The sequence below is a fragment of the Mustela putorius genome, unplaced genomic scaffold (genome assembly GCF_011764305.1).
Source record: "Mustela putorius furo isolate JIRA1106 unplaced genomic scaffold, ASM1176430v1.1 tig00000695_pilon_pilon_pilon, whole genome shotgun sequence".
NCBI lineage: Eukaryota > Metazoa > Chordata > Mammalia > Carnivora > Mustelidae > Mustela > Mustela putorius.
The window spans coordinates 7971396-7992265 of record NW_025421447.1 but is presented as its reverse complement, the minus strand read 5'-3'; the positions used below and the strand labels follow the sequence as shown (position 1 = coordinate 7992265).

Genomic DNA, 20870 nt, shown 5'->3' with positions numbered 1-20870 from the left:
TTCTCTTTCCTCAAAAATAAGACTGTCTGAAAGAACGAGTGGATGGATATAGAACACAAGCCTGCTTCCTATGACGGTCCCCTGACTCTGGTCCTAATTCTACACGCACACTCACCCCACAGGACAGCCCTGCCAGAGATAAGGATGGAAATTCCCGGACACCGTATTCCTCGGTCTCTCCACATCCATAGCTGAGACTACTAGCTGCTAACAGGTTCCCAAGAGAAACTGATGCCACTGATTTTGGGACCACTCATGGCGGACCACTGCTTTAAAGCATGTCGTCGTCCTCTGCCCCTGCTTCCCTGGGCCGTGCTCTGAGGGCTGGAGGGAATTCTCTGGAAGCAGAGGTGCACGTCAGGTGGGTACGTGCCGTGCCTTGCCCGAGTCTTCTTAGAGTGGGAATGGGAGCCCAAGAGGGTTGGCCAAGCTTCTCTCTGACTTGTTGCCGTAGGTCCTCCCAGGGGAGCTGCGGGAAGCCCCTGGTTTGAGTCCCACCCCCACCACGTAGGTGAGCCATCTCCATAACTGTCCCAGGTCGGGAGATGGTTGTATACGTGAAGGAAGGTGTGTTTCCATCTGGGTACCTCTCCTGCCTTTCTCACCAACCAGACAGCCATTTGGTTTTGGGTGTTGTTCATGAGTTTTGGGGATTATAAACCTGGAGTCAGTGGTCATGATGGAGGTATAGTGCTCTAAATGCACTTTTAAAAAAATGTGCTTTTATTTGTTTATTTAAGAGAACACAAGCTAGGGGAGCAGCAGGCAGAGGGAGAAACAGACTCCCCACTGAGCAGGGAGCCCGACACTGAACTTGATCCCAGGACCCCGGAATCACCACCCAAACTGAAGCGGATGCTTAACCGACTGAGCCACCCAGGTACACCTAAACTGAAGCGGATGCTTAACCGACTGAGCCACCCAGGTACCCGCCCTGAATGCACTTCTAAGAGGACTTCCCTTTGTGAAAAAGTCTGAGCGGGACGAACTAGGAGTGTGTGATTCAGAGTCACTGGGGGAGAGAAGAGAAAGCAGAAAGCAGCCCACCAGTCCAACAGCATGGCACGGACCAAGGGCGTCTGGACAATAGGATGTCCATGGGAGATTTTTAGTTTTAGTTTTTTATTTAAATTCTATTTAAGTAATATACAGTGTATTAATAGTTTCAGAGGTAGAATTTAGTGACTCATCAGTTGCGTAGAACACCCAGTGCTTATTACACCACGTGCCCTCCTTAATGCCCGTCACCCCGTTACCCCTCTCCCCCAGCTATCTTCCCTCCAGCAACCCTCAGGTTGTTTCCTACAGTCAGGAGTCTCTTATGGTTTGTCTCCCTCTCTGCTTTCATTTTATTTTTCCTTCCTTTCCCCTTTGTTCCTCTGTTTTGGCTCTTAACTTCCACATATGAGTGGCATCAAATGCTATCTCTCTTTCCCATGGAGGATTGTTAAATCACTTGCTAGAAGATGTGTACAGGCTTTTGCCGTCCTTGCCCTGTAATCTTCAGGAAGATCTACATTGCTTATTGGGATTTCCTGTGGGCAGATTCCTTAGAAAATGGCAAGGGCTGATGAAGTCTGCCTTTGCTGCTTGAGCTTCCCAAGGCAATTCCCACAGGTGCAGCTGGAGTGAGAGCACAGGTGACCCCGGGCGTCTTGCATCCAAAGCAAACAAGCTTGAGTGACTCCAGTGCCCGGATCCCAACTCTGGTCCCCTATCCCACTGCTGTTATCAAAAGGATTTAATGTAATGGGTTTAAAAGTTACAAATGTAATTTGTTAAAGCTCTTGGCTGCTTAGTGATGGATAGACAATGATACAAAGTAGCTGGGTGACTAGAAGGGGCTGGAGAGGGTCTTTTTGCAACATTGGAAAAGAGACTCCACCCTAAGAAGAGCTTCTGGAGAGGCAAGACGTCCCTGGGATCAGTCAAAAGGGCAGTGCCACCTCACCCTGGTGATGGTTGGGTGGTGCAAGGGACACGTAGGGGTCCTTGGTCCTTCCTTTCTCCCTCCTCTTCACTACTCCTTGTTCCTGGCTGCCTATCTCGCAGCTGCTTCTTGCACAGGACAGCTCTGGGGCTGTCCATGGTCACCAGGCAGCCTGTGGCTATCACACCCAGTGTGCGGGCCAAGCAAGATGTTAGCTGTTGAAAGAGGACAGCGCGGCCACAGGAGGCCCCGTCAGCTTGTGATTTCCGATTCAGTTAGGCTGAAACTGATAAGGAGGGGGGTTGCCCACTATGGCCACACTGACTAAGGCTGCTGCTGAGTGTCAGTCATGCGGGGGTGGAGTCCCTGGTCTTTATCCTGCCCTGGACTTACTGCCCTCATTCACTCCCCCATCCATCCATTCGTTGTATTTAATGAACCAAACAATCTCTTAAGAGTCTCTTGTCCTGGGACTGATAGGATAATGAGTAAGACCTGAGTAAGACCTAGCCTCTGCCTCCCTGGGACTTACTGGGGGAGGGTTGAGAGATGAGGCAGAACTCAAAGACATAGAATATAATTCCAGTCATGTGAGGGGGTGCAGAAAATTACCTATGGCAGGGGGACTGACCCACAGAGCAAATGATTTAAAATCCTGGACTCTTTTTTTTTTTTTTTTTTTTAATGCACTCTTCTGCAGAACCCACCCAAATCTTGGCGGAAAAAAGACCAGTCACTTCTTTTTTGCAAAGGAGAAACCCAAGTGACAGAAATCTGTCTTACTGAGAACAGGTGGGCAAGAGAATGCAATGAATCACACAAACAATCAGGAGTATATCCAGGCATTATTAGGGTTTCAGGCATGGCTGAATCCAGGCATTCAAACGGCACTGTCAACAACCAGTCTCTCTCCAGAACCATTTACCATTAGGCCAAATCAGTTGAGAGCATAGTGTCTGTGAGCTTTCCAAAGGTCTAGAAGGGTGCTGAAGATTTCCCAAAATATTGCTTGGCTTCGAAGTGTGAGGGAAAAAAAAAAAGAACGTGAGGAGCTAGCCAATGGGTCCACCTCCAAGGTGGTCTGCTCCCTGGAAATGCTCCCTCCTAATTGCCAAGGTCAGCAGATGCTTTCATCAGCCTCCTCACCCGTGTCCTCTCTGCAGTCTTTGATGCCACTGACCGCCATGTCCTTAACACCCTCCCCTCCCCCAGCATGCACGGCACTCTGCTGTTCTCCAGGCTCTTTGACTTGTATTTTTGTTCTTTTCTGCTGGAGCCAGGAAGACTGAAAGGTACCCCACAGCACATCCTCCAGCCTGGAGCTCAGGGGCTATCTGGACCACTAGGGAGCTGAAGGTGTCCAAGATTCCTGGGATGGGTCACAGTGATGGGATTAAACCTGGGCTTGGGTTCAGGGAACAATCAGGTCGAGACAGGCCTTGGGAGTCTGGCCATTCTCTTAAAGGTAACAGTGAGCCATTGAAGGCTGTACTGGGGACATAAAGTGACCAGATTTGTGTTTCAGCACCAGAGAGGGGCCTTTGGCTGGGAAATGGAGGCAAGATCAGGCTTCTCCGGTCATTCAGGAGGAGGACTATGGTGGCCCAATGAAGGGGTGAGAGCCATGGGGTGGAAAAAGGGGACAATTTATGACACAGGATTTGGTTCCACTTATGGAACAGGTGAGGGAGAAGGAGGTGTTGAGGCTGACACCCAAGTTTTTGATTCTGAGATGAGGAGCAGAGAGGTGGGTTTGCACGGGTTGGGGGAAAAAGAGCCTGGTTTGTCCAGGTTGAGCTGGATATGCTGGATGACCCTCTGGCTGGCAGTGTCCGGGCAGGGACAGTGGGTTTGGGGTGCCTGGAGCTTGGGAAAGAGATCAGGGCTCCTCCGGGCATCACAGCCTGGTCAGCACAGGGCGGGGGATGTGGGGGTACTCTGTGGAGGTGCCCCCTTCCAAAGAAAGAACCCCCAGGACTCCGGGGTGACCACAGAGCTTCTGCAGAAATCAGCTTCAGTGCAGGATGTGTTCTGGGAGGAGCTCTGAAGGCCACGGGGAAGGGGAAGGAAGAGGAGGGGACATAACAGGGCCTGGGCGACACGGGGCCTTTCTCTGCAGAGCGGAGGCTGCCGTGGAGACTAAAGTCATCGGGGTCTCCGGTGAGGGCAGCCTCCCTGAGCCGGACCGTGGGGAGCCCGTCAGCAGAGACTTAGTGGAACCGAGTTCCTCCCGAAACAAGGTAGGTGCTGGCTGGGGTGTAAGGTGTCCTGGGAGGAAGCTGGGGAGACGCAGATGGGAGAAGAGCGGATGGAGGGGCTGAGAGGAGGGATGTCGGCCGGGAGCCCGAGGGGCTAAGACGCCCCCGGCTCTTCCATAGCAAGCTTTCCGGAGAAGGGTTTCCGAGATATGGAGGCCGCTAGCGGCACTGGGCCAAGTGACAATCATCTAATCCTTTTCACAAGAAGCAGGGACCCGGGACCCATGAGAGGACCTCTTTCTTTCCTCCCCGAATGCTCTAAGTGCCCATAATAGTGTAACATTTGACACACGCGGGGCCCTGCCGCGCGTACCCACCGGCCGAGGCTTCTCCCGAGCAACGGCAGGTGGGCCGGGTGCGCGTTTGATGCCTGATTCGTAGCTCGGAGATGTGAGGCAAGGTGGCTAGGGCTGCGGAGCAAGCGAGCCAGGCGCCGGGTCAGGGTCAGCCTCTGGTCCCGCCGGCACCCCTTCTGGGACATCCTCTGTCCGTCCTGCCCCCGGGGACGCAGGTGACCATCACGCTGGCCCGGCCACTTCTCTCCGCGCGCACGATCGAGCATCTTCTCCCCGGGCCGCGCGAGGCCAGTCTCTGTGCTCCAGCCGCTGTGGTGCCGAGTGTGGCAAGAATGACCCCCAGAAAGTAAAGGGCGTGGGGGGCCTCGGTGAGGTGAGGCGGGTTCGTGCAGGCGACCTCGGGGTGGGGGGTGGGGGCTCTGCGTGGGGAGGCGACACGTGAGCCTGGAGGGGCAGGGAGTGTGCATAGGTAAGACGGCAGGTGTGCGAACTCACAGAGCAGGGGAGGGCGTGCGGCGGGGGGATTGTGGGAATGCGGCGGGGGGGATTGTGGGAATGCGGCGGGGGGATTGTGGGAATGCGGCGGGGGGATTGTGGGAATGCGGCGGGGGGGGGATTGTGGGAATGCGGCGGGGGGATTGTGGGAATGCGGCGATGGGATTGTGGGAATGTGTGGCTTGCGACTCTGGCTGTGGAAGCTGGAGCTCCTAGAGGGCTTGCAGACGGTAGATGCTCTGCGCCTTTCCTCTGAGACGTTGGTGAGCATCCTTTCATTTAGTCCTGGCAATACTCCTATGAGGTTGGTGCTATTATTAGCTTTCCTTTAAAGATCGGGACACTGAGGCACAGAGGTTCTAAGCAGTAGCCCAAGATGTCACTCACAGCAACAGAGAGCGTTGGAACCCAGGCAGCCCCGCCACTTGGCCCCACAGCGCCTCCCCGGGCCCTGCCTGGGCTGGCTGTGGTGGCTGTGAATCTGGTCCCCGGGAGATTCCTCCCAGGCTCCCGGCCCTCTCCATCCCCCCCTGCCCCCGCAGAACAATGCTCTCCTTCCCTTACCCCCCACCGCTCAGACTGGCTCTCCCTCACATCCAGGTGTTTCCTCCCCGGCCAGAGGCAGACACGGCAGGGGAAACAGGCCTGCCCCATCCCCAGGGGACAGCTGGGAGCAGGGCCCCCATGTTCCTGGCGCCTCGGGAATCTAGAAAGCCCAAGTGGGCTTCACGGGCTGAGCTCTGCATTTCTGCTGTGGGTCCACTAATCACACGCTCCGAACCAAAGAACCGGGGTGTGCTGTCGGCAAGAATGACTCTCCATGGAGCACAAAGGTCAGAATGCTGGAAATAGCATCTGTCCCCCAAACTCAGGGGGGTTGAGACTGCCCTGGTGGGAGGAGAAGGAAGTGGGTCAGTGGTGGGGAGGTCCCTTCTCCCTGTGCCAGAGCGAGGACAGGTGGGCGGCAGAGCTGCCATCTTGGGAAACGCCGTGTTTTCCTTCCCTGGTTGTAGACCTGGGGGGTTGGCCGCAGGGAGGGTACGTGGGAGGTTGCACGTAAACAACAACCTGGCCCAGGGGCCAGCGATGGGGGAAGGTTGGGGTACTGGGGGTGGGCGGGGGATCGTCAGAAGCTGGGGTCTTCATTGCTGGAACACGGACCCTGAGCCAGGCCTCCCCAGATCCTCCCCTGAGATCCCCGAGCCCGCTTCCTTGAGCCCTTCCTGTAGCTAGAAGGCTTCCCCACCTTGTCCTGCACCAGCAGTGGGCTGGGAACAGCAGCCGGGAACCGGCTCCCGTTGGCTTCTTCCTGCTCCATCCCCTCCAGCCACCTCGGTGGTTCTGTGGTGGGTCCCAGGGTGTGTTGCACTCCAAGGCTTTGCACCTGCTCTGAGGACTGTTCATTGCGAATATTCTGTATTTAAGGAATGATACCTTCTGAATCCCAGCCCAGTCATTCATCCTTTGTCTCTGATCTTGTCCCTACGTAAAGAATTGTGAAGCGCCTCAAATCTCCCCCCCACAACTATTCAGTTAGCCGGCCACAGTTTTACCAGCGGAAAACATAAGACTGGAGAGTCCAAGACGGAGGACTTGATGACTCATGGGGCGACAAGCACATGAGAATACAGTCGGAGCATCTCAGGCCAATTCGGCTCTACTCATTCCCATGCCTCTCGCAGTTTTCCACCCAGAGCTCACCTCCTCCATGAGATCTCCCTGAGCAACCTTCTAGAAACCTCACCCCCAGCTCTGGAGCCCCACATTCCACTCCCGAGCCTTGTCCTTACAGCACTGACCATCAGCTAGTATATGACTTAATTATCGAATCTATCGTCCATCCCCTGCATGCTTGTCACACACCCAGTAAAGTCCAGTCTCTATGAGAGCAGCTGTTTTTGTCTCTTTTAAATGATTGCCCTATCCCCAGGACCTGGAACGGTGTCTCACTGTCTAGAAGGGGCTGAACGAAGTAATGAGTGAGTGAATCCATCCGTTTCCTGGGTCCCCTGTGGAAGACCTGATTTTCTTACCTGTGCCTGCGGGATAGGATCAGGCACACAGCAAGGCTCAGTAAAGGCAACACTGAAGGAGCACCAGGGGGCGGAGCAGGGTGAGAGGCAGCCTGCAAGGACGGGGGTGCTTCTCCTGCGTGGTGGGGACCCACCCCAGACTGCTTTCCCTGCTGCCGACACCAGCTGCTAGGAATCTCCCCGACTGGTAGCAGAGGCTGGTGTATTCCTTTCCTGTGCTGTTACGTTCTTGCGGTGACTTGGGGCAGTGGGGGAGGCACATGAGCTGATCTCTGATGTGCCCTTTGCTCCAGTAGTGGCACAAAAGCCACAATGGGACATTACAACCTGTGTTGTCCAAGGTGGGACCTGAGCTGGACCCCCATGCACAGGTGGCAGAGGACGATGTCCTTCTCACCGCCACGCCTGGGTCCCCTTCCCCGACATGGGCATCTCCTTCGCCAGCATTCTGAGCACCAACACAGTCTTCGATTCATGTGCCATTTGTCCAACCAGTAGTACCCCCACAGACTTCTTTCTGCTCCCTGGCCTGAGAACGGTCAGGGAGGGTGACCTTATCCTGTCTTCCTGTGAGCACCTAATACTCGTTCATTCAAAGATATTTATCGGGGGCCTTCTACTGGTATAAGCAGCGTCAGGTAATGGGGACCCAGCAGTGCATAAACAGAGTCCTGCCCTCAGGGAACATTCTAGCAGAGGCAACCAGTCCATTCACAAATGGGACTCCTTGCATGGTGCCCAGGGAAGTGGAGAGGCACTCCGTGGGTGTTTGTTGACTGACTCACATGGGCACCATTGGCAACCCCAGTGCCCAGCTCACAAATACTATCTTTTTTTTTTTTTTTGGAAGATTGATGTATTTATTGGAGAGGGAGCACAAAGGCAGGGGAGGGGCAGAGAGAGAGAAAAGAGCATCTTAAGCAGCCTCCCTGCTGATCGCAGAGCTGAACACGGGGCTCAGTCCCACAACCCATGAGATCAGATCATGACCCAGCAGAAACCAAGAGTCGAACGCTTAACGGACTGAGCCACCCAGGCACCCCTGAAAAGCCATTATTAGCTGCTCGTGGAACATTAGGCATGGAGACGCAGTGTCGCTTACAGATGGCTCACCATCTGCCTACAGGGGCCCGCAGTGGCATGAATGATGCCCCAACCAAGCTCCTGAGCACCAGGGAACACGGGTGTCTCTGCCTCTGCTCACAGGGTGGGCACACCTGTGGGCTGTTGCCATGCAGGGAAGTGGACCCCGTCTTGCCAGATCTCCCTGTTAATTCCTTTTATGTAAAAGTTGGGAGTCTGGATTTTTATATAAAATATGACTTCTTAAGAGTTGGCCACAGATTCAGATCTTCTGAATCTCTGGCTTCTTCTGGGTAGGGGAGCCAATGGCCCAGACAAGGGTTAAGGATACTGGCTTTTCACTCTAGAGTGGTTTGAATCTTCTCAATTTGCCATTGGCATGGTGGTTCATCAAAAAGTGAGTTTTATTGATCTATACTAGGCAGAGCGTGTCACTGGGGCCCTGGGGCGAATCTGGGAAATGGGTTCGTTGTCTGGAACTTGTGGACACAGGTCCCTGAGAGTGTCAGTGTGCTGATCGTGGGGTAGGCGTGTGGCCGCTAGGGCCACAATGCTGTCCTTAGAAAATCCTTTAAAAGTCAGGGCCCCAGTTCAAAGGGCAAGGACCGTGTCTCCCTCATTCATGTCTGAACACCCACACCCTTGCCCAATTTCTGCTGTCTGGACTGGACCGTGTTCCATAGATCCTCTGGTTTGCTTAGTAACATCAGTCATTTTGAACACTCCCAGGAACTAGGAAGAGAGCCCTGGGGCCTCTGAGCCACCCAACTGGAGGTTCCCTGTCTGTGGAACTTCCTGCTCTTTTCCTGGATCTGTTTTCTCAGGCTTTGTTTCTGTATTTTACCTATAAGACAATCCCATGTGCTTATCTGGTTTCCCAGCCTTCTGGAAGAGCAGAGATGGCTGAGACACGGTTGCTGCCAACAGTGGGGAGCCCTTGTTGGAATTAGAACAGTCCCCTCTGAGCCGACACATTACAGCAAGTGCCTCTTCACATGGATGAATTACAAAACCTCACCCTCCCCAGCAGGCTGGATTACCAAAAGGCCAAAAAAACGGTCCACCCAACGGTAGCCCCCATTCACCCACTAAGTGCAAGGTGCACCCCCACTGCTGAGACAGGACTCATACCCAAGGAGTCAGAAAGTACGAGCCATTCAGGGCAGGATGGAGGCTGCCGTCACCTGCAGACAGCCCCTGAAGTTGTTGGCATGCAACAATGATGTGCCATGAGCCCCCATGAGATTCATCAAGAAGACCATCAGAGACCTGTTTCGGTGCCAAAATGGGCAGCTTCATTTCCTAAGAAATGCATGCCATCATGAAGTGAAGAGAGGTAATGTTGATGCATTCTGAGAATGACCGCGTTCTGCTTCTTTCTATTTCCTGTCTGGGTGTAACCTTGTCCCCTGAGGGCTCCCCCACCATCTTATGGTCAACAGCCCCAAAGGACAGGAAATAGATCACAGAGGTCTGTGGAGGAGCAGGGGGGCCACAAAGCATCTCCAGCACCTGTGCAAATATTCATAGGCACCGAAGAAGCGTTTGCTGAATGAACGAGCAAGCAAATGAATGAAGAGAAAAACGGCTAAGGAGGCTTTCCGACACTGGTTGTTTACGCCTCTTAAAATTTTTACTTTCTGTTAAAAACCAGCCCAGAATAGCCCCAACTTTGCACCATGAGTCCTGAGACACGCACACATCTTTAATCTATCTCTCTCTGATTTCTTTTCCTTCGAGATGCTCAATATTCCTTATCCGTGGATTCCACCTGGACAGAAGCTTACCTGAGTGTTCATTTCTTTCTTTTTCACTAGTACAGAGGGTGCCCTGTGAGATTTGGAGGTGGGAGAAGAAGGGGTGCAGAGGGCAAGGGAGGTGGCCATGACCTCATCCCCTCAGCTGAGATGGAGGTCTAGCCCTGGTTTCATCATTCATTAGCCATGTGATTTTGGGCAAGATGCTTCACCTTTCTTCTACAGAATGTTAATTCATCATCTACTGGGTACCAGCACTGCCCAAGGAGTGGACATGCTGTGGTGAATAGACTCAGGAGGGCCCAGTGTTGGTGCAGCTCGTGTTCTAATGAATAGCCAAGAAAATTAATCATGACACAGGAGAACTTCTGAAACTGATAAATGCTATGAATAAAATAAAAGTGTGTGCTAGAGGATCACCTAGGGTGGATGGTGGGTTTATTTTAGGTAGATTGACCAGGAAAGGCCTCTCTGAGGAGGCAAAATTTTAAATGAGACCTTAGTATTGAGAAGGAGCTTACTGTGGAGAAAGGTGTTCCAGGCAGAGCCGTGTGAAGGTCCTGAGGCAGGTCTGGGAAGTGTGAGTAACACAGTGAGCCAAGAGATGAGAGCCTCGTGAGCCAGAAGGAGAGGGGGGAGAGATGAACCTGGAGAGGTCCACTGGGTCCAAATGAGGCAAGATTTAGGCAAGGTGAGGAGTGGGGTGTTATTCTAAGATCCAAGAGAAGCCATTGGAGAGCTTTAATCAAGGACTGGGGTGTAGAGAAAGAGTGGATGCAGAGGGACTTATTGGGGGATGACCATGATCTGAGCAAGAAGTGATGATAGCTTGGTCCCCGTGCGTTGGGCAGAGATTATCTTTTCATTCTTAATCACAGCTAATAGAGGGGGACCTGGAAATCCCACATCCTGGGTCCCACTTGGGAAGCTTCTCTTGGCCTCTCTGCATCACTGGGTCTGGAGTCAGGGTCTGCCCTGTCCCCACCGTGCGGTGGCTCAGACCACCCCACGTTGCCATTTCCAGCTCCTCCCCCCAGACTGGGGACATCCTGGGGTCAGCCACATGCTCTCATCCACAGGTGGATTTTCAGGTTTGCGTGTTCACAATTCCTTCAGTTTCGATGTCTACTCTCAACCACAAAAACACGCCACGAAGGCTTTTCAGAAAGAATGAGCAGCAATGAATGCTCAACACGTTCCTTCTTTGGTGGAGTTTTGGGTCCCTCATCTCCACACCAAGCTCTTTTTCAAAATTTTGTCATGAAACACTTTGACATTCTACCTGGCACTTTGGGACACCCATGTCACCCAGGGTATGGAGGGGCTGCAGCTGAAAGAGGCCAGAGATGAGCCCCACAGATGCCCAGGAAGAGAGGGAAGGGCAATTATTTTAATAGTTTTGTCATTTATTTTAAGTTAACATACGCAGAGCAACATGACAGGAGTCTTCCTTTGCTGGATGGTAGGCTCACAGGTGTCCATTTTATTCGTAGGTTTCACGACGCTATTGGGCACACTCTGTTCCACAATAAAAAATAAAGTCACGCATCGTCTTGGTTGATAAAAATCTCAATTCCGGGGCACCTGGGTGGCTCAGTGGGTTAAGCCTCTGCTTTTGGCTCGGGTCATGATCTCAGGGTCTTGGGATCGAGCCCCACATCGGGCTCTCTGCTCAGTGGGGACCTGCTTCCCCCTCTCTCTGCCTACTTGTGATAGCCCTCTGTGTTGAATAAATAAATAAAGTCTTTTTTTAAAAAATCTCAATTTCTGTGAATTCCTAGCCACCCACCCCCCAGCACCGTTAATTTTCACATGTGTTCTCACCACCACCGCATCTTCCTCGCAATTAATTTGTTAAAAAAGAACTGGATATGTGTCCTGTAGAGGTTCTCAGAATCTGTATTTTCCATCCTGGTCGTAGGTGTCCATGTACTCTATTTTCTGTAAATCAGCCATCCATATAGAGACTTGTTTGCTTTTAAAATACATAAAACATGCACAAGTTTTAAAAATTAAAATGGTCCGAAAAGGTGTCTATTGAAAGATCAGAGGCCTTCCCGGCCCCTTCCCTCAAGTGCGTTCCCAGAGGCAGTTAGTGTCACGTGTGTAAATGACAGGGATCTGGTTTTACAAACCTGTGAAAACACCCATCAAGTGAGGAGTGCTTTTTGTTTCTTTGTTTAGTAAATTCTAGAGTTTGGTGATAAGTATTTAAGCGTATAACCACATGGTGCCAGTTACAAATTAGGGTGTGGGCTTCTCTCTTTCTAAAAAAAATAATGTACTTAAGATTTATATACAGTGAAATGGACTGTTTTTCCTATACCCTTCTATGAGTTTTTTTTTTTTTTAAGATTTTATTTATTCATTTGACAGACAGAGACCACAGGTAGGCAGAGGCAGGCAGACAGAGAGGAAGGGAAGCAGGCTCCCTGCTGAGCAGAGAACCAGATGTGGGGCTCGATCCCAGGACCCTGACGTCATGATCTGAACTGAGGGCAGAGGTTTTAACCCACTGAGTCACCCAGGTGCGACTCCTTCTATGAGTTTTAACACATGTGTAGACTGATGTTTCCATCACCCCAATCAGGATATATATATTACGAACTGTTTAAACAATTATTTTTCCTGCTTGGGGTTATTATTTGTTTTGTTATCATGGAGTTTTGTGAATTCTTTCTATGTCCTGGATACAAGTTCTTTGTCACATTTGTGATTTGAAAATATTTTCTCCAAGTCTGTACTTTGTCTTTTCATTTTCTTCTTCTTCTTCTCCTCCTCCTCCTCCTCCTCCTCCTCCTCCTCCTCCTCCTCCTTCTTCTTCTTCTTCTTCTCCTCCTCCTCCTCCTCCTCCTCCTCCTCTTCCTCCTCCTTCTTCTTCTTCTTCAAGATTTTATTTATTTATTTGACAGAGATCACAAGTAGGCAGAGAGGCAGGCACTGAGAGAGGGAAGCAGGCTCCCCGCCAAGCAGAGAGCCCAACGCGGGGCTCAATCCCTGGATTGACCTGAGCCGAAGGCCGAGGCTTAACCCACTGAGCCACCCAGGCTCCCCTGTCTTTTCATTTCTTAAAGCTACTTTTGCAAAGCCAAAGTTTTTAATTTTGGTAAAGTCCAGTTCATCAGTTTTTCCCTTTATGGATCATGCTTTTAGTATCATATCTAAGAATTCTCTCTAACCCAAGGTCATGAAGACTTTTCCCTGTGTTTTCTTCTAAACCTTTATAGTTTTACCTTTTACATTCAGACTGTGATGCATTTTAAGTTCGTTTTGATTTGAGGTATGGAATTTAAGTTGAGGTGCTTTGTGTGTGTGTGTGTGTGTGTGTATGTATTGATGATTGATTGATTTTTCCAGACAATTTGTTGAAAAGACTTATCCTTCCCCTTTGATTGTCTTTACAACTTTGTAAAAAATCGATTGGTTGGGGGCCCACGTGGTTCAGTGGGTTAAGCCTTACCTTTGACTCAGGACATGGTCTTGGGGTCTTGGGATCAAGCCCCACGTTGGGCTCTCTGCTTGGCAGTGAGCCTGCTTCCCCCTCTCTCTCTGCCTGCCTCTCTGTGATCTCTGTCAAATAAATAAATAAAATCTTTTAAAAAATCAATTGGTTGTTTCAATGTGTGTCTATTTCTGGACCCTCTATTCTATTCCTTGTATTTGTGTGTAGTCCTTCACTAATAATTTTATGGTTGTTTTTAAAATAGGGAGATGAGTCCTCAAATTTAAAAAAAATTTTTTTTGGCTACTTCAGTTCTTAGAAATTTTAGAATCTGCTTATCTTCTATCTGCAACAGAAATCTGCTGATATTTTTATTGGAATTACATTAAATCTATAAATCAGTTGGAAAGAAGGGACATCTCAACCATATTGGGTCTTCCAGGTCATAAACAGGGTGTGTCTTCATTTATTTCAGTGTTCTTTGATTTATTTCATCAGCATTTTGTGGTATTCGTCATACAGATCCTACAAGTGTTTTGTTAGCTCTATTTCTCTTTTTAAGTATTTCTCTCTTTTCCTTTTGGAGCTACTTTAAATGGCATTGCATTTTAAATTTTGGTTTTCAGTTGTTCCTTTCTTAGCATATAGAAATATGCCTGATGTTGTATGCTGACATTATATCCTGTGATCCTGGCAGACTCATTATTAGTTCTAGGAGATTTTTTTGGTAGATTCTTAGGGATTATATATGTACACCTATTATGTGTGAATAGGGCTGTTTTATTTGCAAATAGTTTTATTTCTTCCTTTCCAATATGTACACCTCTTTTCTTTTTCTACTTTTTTTTTTTGTCTTGTTACACTGGATTCCAATAATATGTTGATTTGTTGAGTAGAAGTGGTGAGAGTGAATGTCCTTGCCTTTTCCTAATCTTTGAGGGGAACTATTCAGTTTTTAAAAAATTTTTATGTATGTTAGTTGAGAGGTTTTTTTGGTCTAAGCCCTATATCAGATTAATGAAGTTCCCTTTTAGTCCTAATGTATTCTAATGTATTTATCATAAAATTAAAAATTTGTCAAATGTTTTTACTGCCTCAACTAATAAGAACATATGGTTTTTCTTTTTTAGTCTTTAATATAACAGATTACTCTGATTGACGTTCATATATTGAACCAGTCTTGCATCCCTGCAATAAACCTCACCAAGTTGTTATGCATTATTTTTTATATATTCCTTGTCTTCATTTGCTAATATTTTGCTCAGAATTTTTTTCATTTATGTTTATAAAGGATATGGGTCTATTTTCTTTTCTTGTACTATTTTTGTCTGGTTTAGATATCAGGAGAATGCTAGACTCCTAAAATGAGTTGGGAAGTGTTAACCCACTTATTTTATTTTGGGGGTATATGGATTACTTAGAAATGTGTTGTTTAATATTCTGGTATTTGGAGATATCCTAATTATTTTTATGTTACTAATTTCAAGTTTAATTTCATTATGATCAGCAAACCTACTTTGTATAATTCAATTATTTTACATTTATTGAGGTTTGTTTTATAACCAAGAGTATTGTCTATCTTGGTGAATGTTTCTTGTACATTTGAAAAGAATTCATATTCTGCTATTGTTGTATGTAGTGTTCTATGAATGCCAGTTAAATTCAGTTGGTTGATAGTATTCATTTTTTCCATATATTCAGTTAGCTGATAGTATTCAGTTTTTCCATGTCCTTCTTGATTTTCTATCTGCTGGTTCTATCAGTCACTGAGAGAGTACTGTTAAAATTTCCAGCTATAATTGTGGATTTGCCTACTTGTAATTTAGTTTCATTAGTTTTTCCTTTGTGTATTTTGAAGCTCTGTTTTTAAGTGCAGAAATGTTTAGAATTTTTATAACTTCTTCATGAATTGACATTTTTATCATTATGAAATGTAATAAGAAGCTTATTCTGACAATTTTCCTTGCTCTGAAATCTACTTTGTCTCATACTAATACACCTACTTCAGCATTCTTTTGATTAATATTCAAGTAGTATATATATTTTTTTGTTCTTTTGCTTACCTATGACATTATATTTGAAGTAAATTTATTGTAATCAGCATAGAGTTGGTTCTGTTTTTTTTTAAAATGCTGACTATCTATGTCTTTTAATTAGTGTGTTTAGACTGTTTACATTTAATATAACAATTGATATATTTTTATTCAGGTCTACCACTTTATTACTCATCTTCAGTTTGTTATTTCTTAATTTTATTCCTCTGATAGAGGGAAGAAAGCATTAAGGATTTTTCCCATGCCCTTGGAACTATAGTTCCTCTAGTCAGAGGGAAGAATTTCCCTTTTTCAGAATTTTAGGCACCTGTTTGGCCACCATGGCCAACCACTGTTGCTGCTGTTGCTATTAAAAGATTGCCTGGGGGATATGGAAGGAGGAATTGCAAAATAAAAAGTAAATTCCCCCATCTCTTCAATCCTTTTGGGACTTTTTTTTTTTTTTTTTTTTTTTTTTTTTTTTTTTTTTTTATGCTAAGACCAGAAAGAGAGGCTTTTATTCTAGCTCTTTCTGTCTGCCCTAAGTGTGGACTTGTGAATTTCAGGCTATCTTTGTGGTCCAGACCAGTGGATAATGGGGAGGGGGGAAGTGAAGAAAACTCATTGCCAGATTGTTCATGAACTGGTTTTCTTCCCCATTCTGCCTGATACCATTTACTTCTCAGAATCCTCAGATAGCCATTCCATGCATACCATCCAGAATTTTTAGGTTTTTTTTTTGAGTGGAAGAGTTAACAACAGAGTGTACTTACTCCATGTTAACTAGAGCCAGGACCTTCAGTGTCACATCTTGATGTTTAGCTGTTTATTGTTTTGTTTTGTTTTTTAAGATTTTGTTTATTTGAGAGAGAGAACATGAGAAGGTAGAAGGTCGAGGGAGAAGCAGACTCCCTGTAGAGCTGGGAGCCCATTGCGGGACTCGATCCCAGGGCTCCAGAATCATGACCTGAGCTGAAGGTAGTTGTTTAACCAACTGAGCCACCCAGGAGCCCTGATGTTTAGTTTTTACTGACTTTTTACAATACATCTGAGGAAATTTAGAAATACATTTTTAAAAATTAATGTGTTAGAAATGTGTTAACTGCTTTGTTACCTAGTGTTTGAGATGAATACTTCTGAAAATCTTTTTAATTCAGTAAATGTAAATATATGTCATCATTTTTATGTCTGCTTAGTATTCCATTGCATGAGTAACTTGAATTTGCTTAATTGACCCTCTGCCATTGGGCCTTAAAGTTTCTTCTGTTTTTCTCCCTTTATAAACAATGTTTTGACGGATATTGTTGTATACTTTCCTTATGCACTTATCCAATTATTTCCTTAGGATAAATTCCTAAGAATGGAGTTGCTTGGACAAAAAGTATACACATTTTGAATTTTGATGTTTATTGCCCAACTACCCTCCAGGAAAGCTATACCAATTTCTGCTCTCACCAACTGAGTACAGAGAAAATTTTCCTGTATCTTCGTCAACAGTTGTTTTATCTTTTCTAATAATTGCCAATGGTATATCACATTTTAACATTCCTTCCTATGATTGTCAATCATCTAGAATTATTCAGAATACATTATAATTTTAATTCATTCAATTTGATCAGTGATATTTTATCCTTTTAACATTAATTTTTATTGTGGTAAAATATACATATCATAAAATTTTCCATTTTAGCCATTTTAAAGTATATGGATTTGGTGTCATTAAGTGCATTCACAACATTGTACAATCACCACAGTCCATTTACAGAAATTTTTCATCATCTCTGTACCCACTGAATAGTAATTCTCCTCTCCTCCTTCCCCACAAGCCCTGGTAACCTCTGTTACACTTTTCTCTCTCTGTGAATCTGCCTATTGTTAGTGCCTCATGTAAATAGAGTCAAATATTTGTCCTTTTGGCCTGATATATTTCACTTGCATGATGATTTCAAGGCTCATCTATGATGTAGCATGTGTCCAAAGTTCATTCCACTTTTAAGGTTGAATAATTTTCCATCATATGGATATACCACATTTTGTTTACCCATTCACCTGTTGATGGATGTTTGTAGTATTTCCAGTTTGGGGCTATTTTGAATAATGCTGCCATGAATGCTGATATGCAAGTATCTGCTAGAGTCCCTATTTTCACTTCTTTTGGGTATTTACCTAGGAGTGGAATTTCTGGGTCCTGTGGTAAATCTGTGTTTAACTTTATGAGGAATCACTATACTCTTTTTCCACCACAGCTGCACCATCTTGAATTCCAACTAGCAACACACCAGGTCTAATGTTTCCATATCCTTGCCAACCCTTGCTGTCGCTTTCTTTTTTAAACAGCTGTCGTGGTGGGTGGGGAGTGATTCATCTATATTTTTAAACTATCTTTATTAGATTTTGCTATCAAGGCTAAGTTGGCTTTTTCAGAGAATCTCTCCTTCTTTATGCTTTGAATAGTTGAAATAGCTTAACATTTTTCATTACTGGTTTGAGAGAACTTATCAGAGGAACCATCTGAGACATATATCAACTGTTTTTTTTTTAAGAGATTTATTTATTTATTTTAGACCATGTGTACCAGTGGGGAAGAGGCAGAAGGAGAGAGAGAATCTCAAGCAGGCTCCACACCAAGCACAGAGCCTGATGCAGGACTCCATGTCATACCCTGAGATCATGACCTGAGCTGAAACCAGGAGTGGGGCACTTAACCAACTGAGCCTCCTAGGTGCCCTGACATATATTACTTTTTAAGAGCTAATTCTTTGATGGCTCTCTTTGTTTCTTCATTGATCACTAACAAAAGCAGTTTTCCTAATTCAATGGAGCCTTTTGTGTCATTTTTATTTCCCTAGAAAACCATGTGTGAGATACAGGTTCTTTTTTTTTTTTTTTTTGCTACAAATAAACATATTACATATCATATATGTACATATGTGGCATGCATTGTGTTATCTTTTCTAATCATTGTCAATGGCCTATCACATTTTAATGCTCATTTATATGATTTGTTTATATGATTATCAATAGGTTACAGTTACTCAGAGTACATTATATTTTATTCCATTGAGTATATATGACACTTACCATTCCTGATATTTTCTTATTTTTTTCTCTCTCTCTGAATTAGCTTTCTCAGGTGCATCTTTATTCATTTATTCTTGGATTTGGTCAGAGTTCTGCTTTTCAGTTTTGGAGTTTATTGCTCTGGGGAGCAGGCTTTGGGGGGGGTTCCCCTGACTGGGGTCACGGTGGGGCAGCCAGGGGTCATGACATTTGAGAGCCAGATAGTCTGAGTTCGGTGCTCATTCCTTTACTTGCCATCTCTTTGACCTTGAATCATTATTTAACCTCTCCGTGCTTCAATTTCCCCATCTGTAGAAGATAGTACCTACCTTATACAGTTAATATGAATATTAAAAATTCGATTGTTTTAAAATGTTTAGAAGAGTACCCAGCACACAGCCAGCACCATAGAAGAATTCCTCCAAAATGTTAGGAGTCTAAGTCCCCTCGGAGCCTCTCTGCTCCCCCAAATACACTTTCTATACCTTCCTACCACTTAGCTAACTGCTTCTTATTTTGCAGAACCACCTCTCTGCGGAAAAACAACCACTTTACTTTCCATTCTGCTGCCTGAGACGACCACATTCTTCTTACTCACACCCCAGCCTCCCATGGAGAGCTCAGGTCAGTATGACTGGGGGCAGCGGGGTCTCACAAGCCTGGTTTCGTCGTGGGGAAGGCCTCCCTTGCAGGTGAGAAGGCCCCCAGGGTTGGGAGGACCACCTTCACCTTCACCCAGACCCCAAGCTCAGCTGCCCAAATGCGAGAACATCTTGAGGAGTGGACAGCCACACACCTGTATGAGACCCAGCTGCTTGGACACTGGGGATAATGACAATGAGGGCCAAGATCTATCACCACATGTTTGTATTTACTTAACAAAAACCTCTGTAGTGCTTATAATCTGTCAAGTAGTGATAAAAACACTTGACAAATAGTATCTCACTGAGTCTTCGTAAAGACCCCATGAGATAGATGTTATCATCGACCCCGTTTTGCAGAAGGAGAAAGTGAGACCCAGAGGGGAGAGGTACTGCTCCCAAGGCCACCTACAGATACCATATAGTCAAACCAGGGTTTGACCCTAGCAGTCTCAGTCCAGCGCTATGCCCTGAATGATTTCACTGAGAGCTGTCTTGTGCATTCATCAGAAGGATCCGTGAGGTACAGTATCAATGTAATCTTGCTCGTTTCACTGAAGGGGAAATGGAGGCTCAAGTTAGGTAATTTGTGCAAGCCACACAGCTGGTAAGTGGCAGAACCACCATCAGAACCAAGGTCTAGCTCATTCCCAACCCCAGACTCTTCATGCCTTATCAACCTGGGACACAAGGAGAGATGACCCTTCCCTCGAGATGTGTATCACCAACGGTCACCCAGGAAATCCCACAGCACTCCTCATGAGACATAGACTCTGATGCCCTTAAAGACCCTGATCCAGGGAAGGGGAGGGCATGTCCAAGGCAGGTGCAGCTACTGGGTTGTTACCATCTCTCAGACATGTGTCCTTTACACACACACACACACACACACACACACACACACACACCCACTACTGCATAGACATAGACATACGACAGGTGACCCCCTCCCACATCAGATGGGCAGAAGGAAACATCCCAAAATTCTGATGCTTGCCCTGGGAGCTCTGAAGGGGGGGGGGTGTTTCATGGTCAGAACTGCAGTTCTATGGGCTGTGTTCCCAAATTAAAAATGTTTATAACCTTTTCCACCTTCTTAGAGCCCTAAAGGGTTCTGTCATTCTAGAGTCAAGATGAGGGGCACCTGAAAAATTATTTTTTTAAGGGATACAAAAGAGCAGTGTGGCACAGGCACCAAAGCTGTAGTTATTTTTCCATCCCTGCAAATCTGAGCTTTTGTTCCACATGAGGGCAAGGGTGATCGGGCATGGGATGGAAGAAAACTGTGAGCAACATTACTCTGGTTGATGGTGTGTCTGGGTGCTGAGCCCAGATTTCAGTGACCAGCTGAGAGGCTGAGACCAGGGGATTCCCAGACAAGTCCTTGGCCCTGGTTGGAAGGGCAGTCCGGGAGGTCCAGATGGTCAATATATCAAGGTCAGAGAAAGTTCACCCTCTGAAAACCAGGGAACCAATGTACCCAGTGACATCCATCTCTACAGAGCTCGGGAGTCCCAAGTCTGAGTCAGAACACAAACACAAACCAACCGTGTTCCTCTCAGTTGTTTTATGGCTCAGCTGACATGAGGAAATGGGCCCTGGGGTTAGTGATTTTATAGTGATTTGAGAAAAGAATGGTCCAGAAAGTGTTTGTTGGTATTTGCCATTTCCATCCCAGGGAGGGGAGCTGACTCGGATGGCTGATATCCGGAGAGCAGAAAAGGGCAATACTTTCCAGTACTCCAGTTTGAGGGGAGCATCCCTTGGAAATTACAACCTCTTTGGTAGTAATTTTGTGGGTACCAAGTGACCCGAGTGTCCCTATAACCCTTGCATCTGGAT

At 46.6% G+C, this 20870-nt stretch overlaps 1 protein-coding gene across 5 annotated transcripts in view; it reads left to right on the top strand.

Annotated features, from left to right (window-relative positions):
• The first annotated feature begins 3989 nt into the window (after positions 1-3989).
• Positions 3990-20870, top strand: part of PIK3R6 (phosphoinositide-3-kinase regulatory subunit 6) — a 49101-nt gene continuing 32220 nt past the window's right edge. For 2 of the 5 annotated variants that reach the window (XR_001180799.2, XR_006607667.1), the window contains exons 1-2: positions 5281-5812; positions 18910-19011. Coding sequence is in view for 3 of the 5 variants with exons in the window: in XM_045083368.1 (XP_044939303.1) it covers positions 5800-5812; positions 18910-19011 (115 nt within the window). In the remaining 2 variants the exon portion in view is untranslated. Of the gene's footprint in view, positions 4171-5280; positions 5813-18909; positions 19012-20870 lie in introns of those variants that run through there. The other 3 variants (XM_045083369.1, XM_045083368.1, XM_013060421.2) reach the window with 3 other exon arrangements.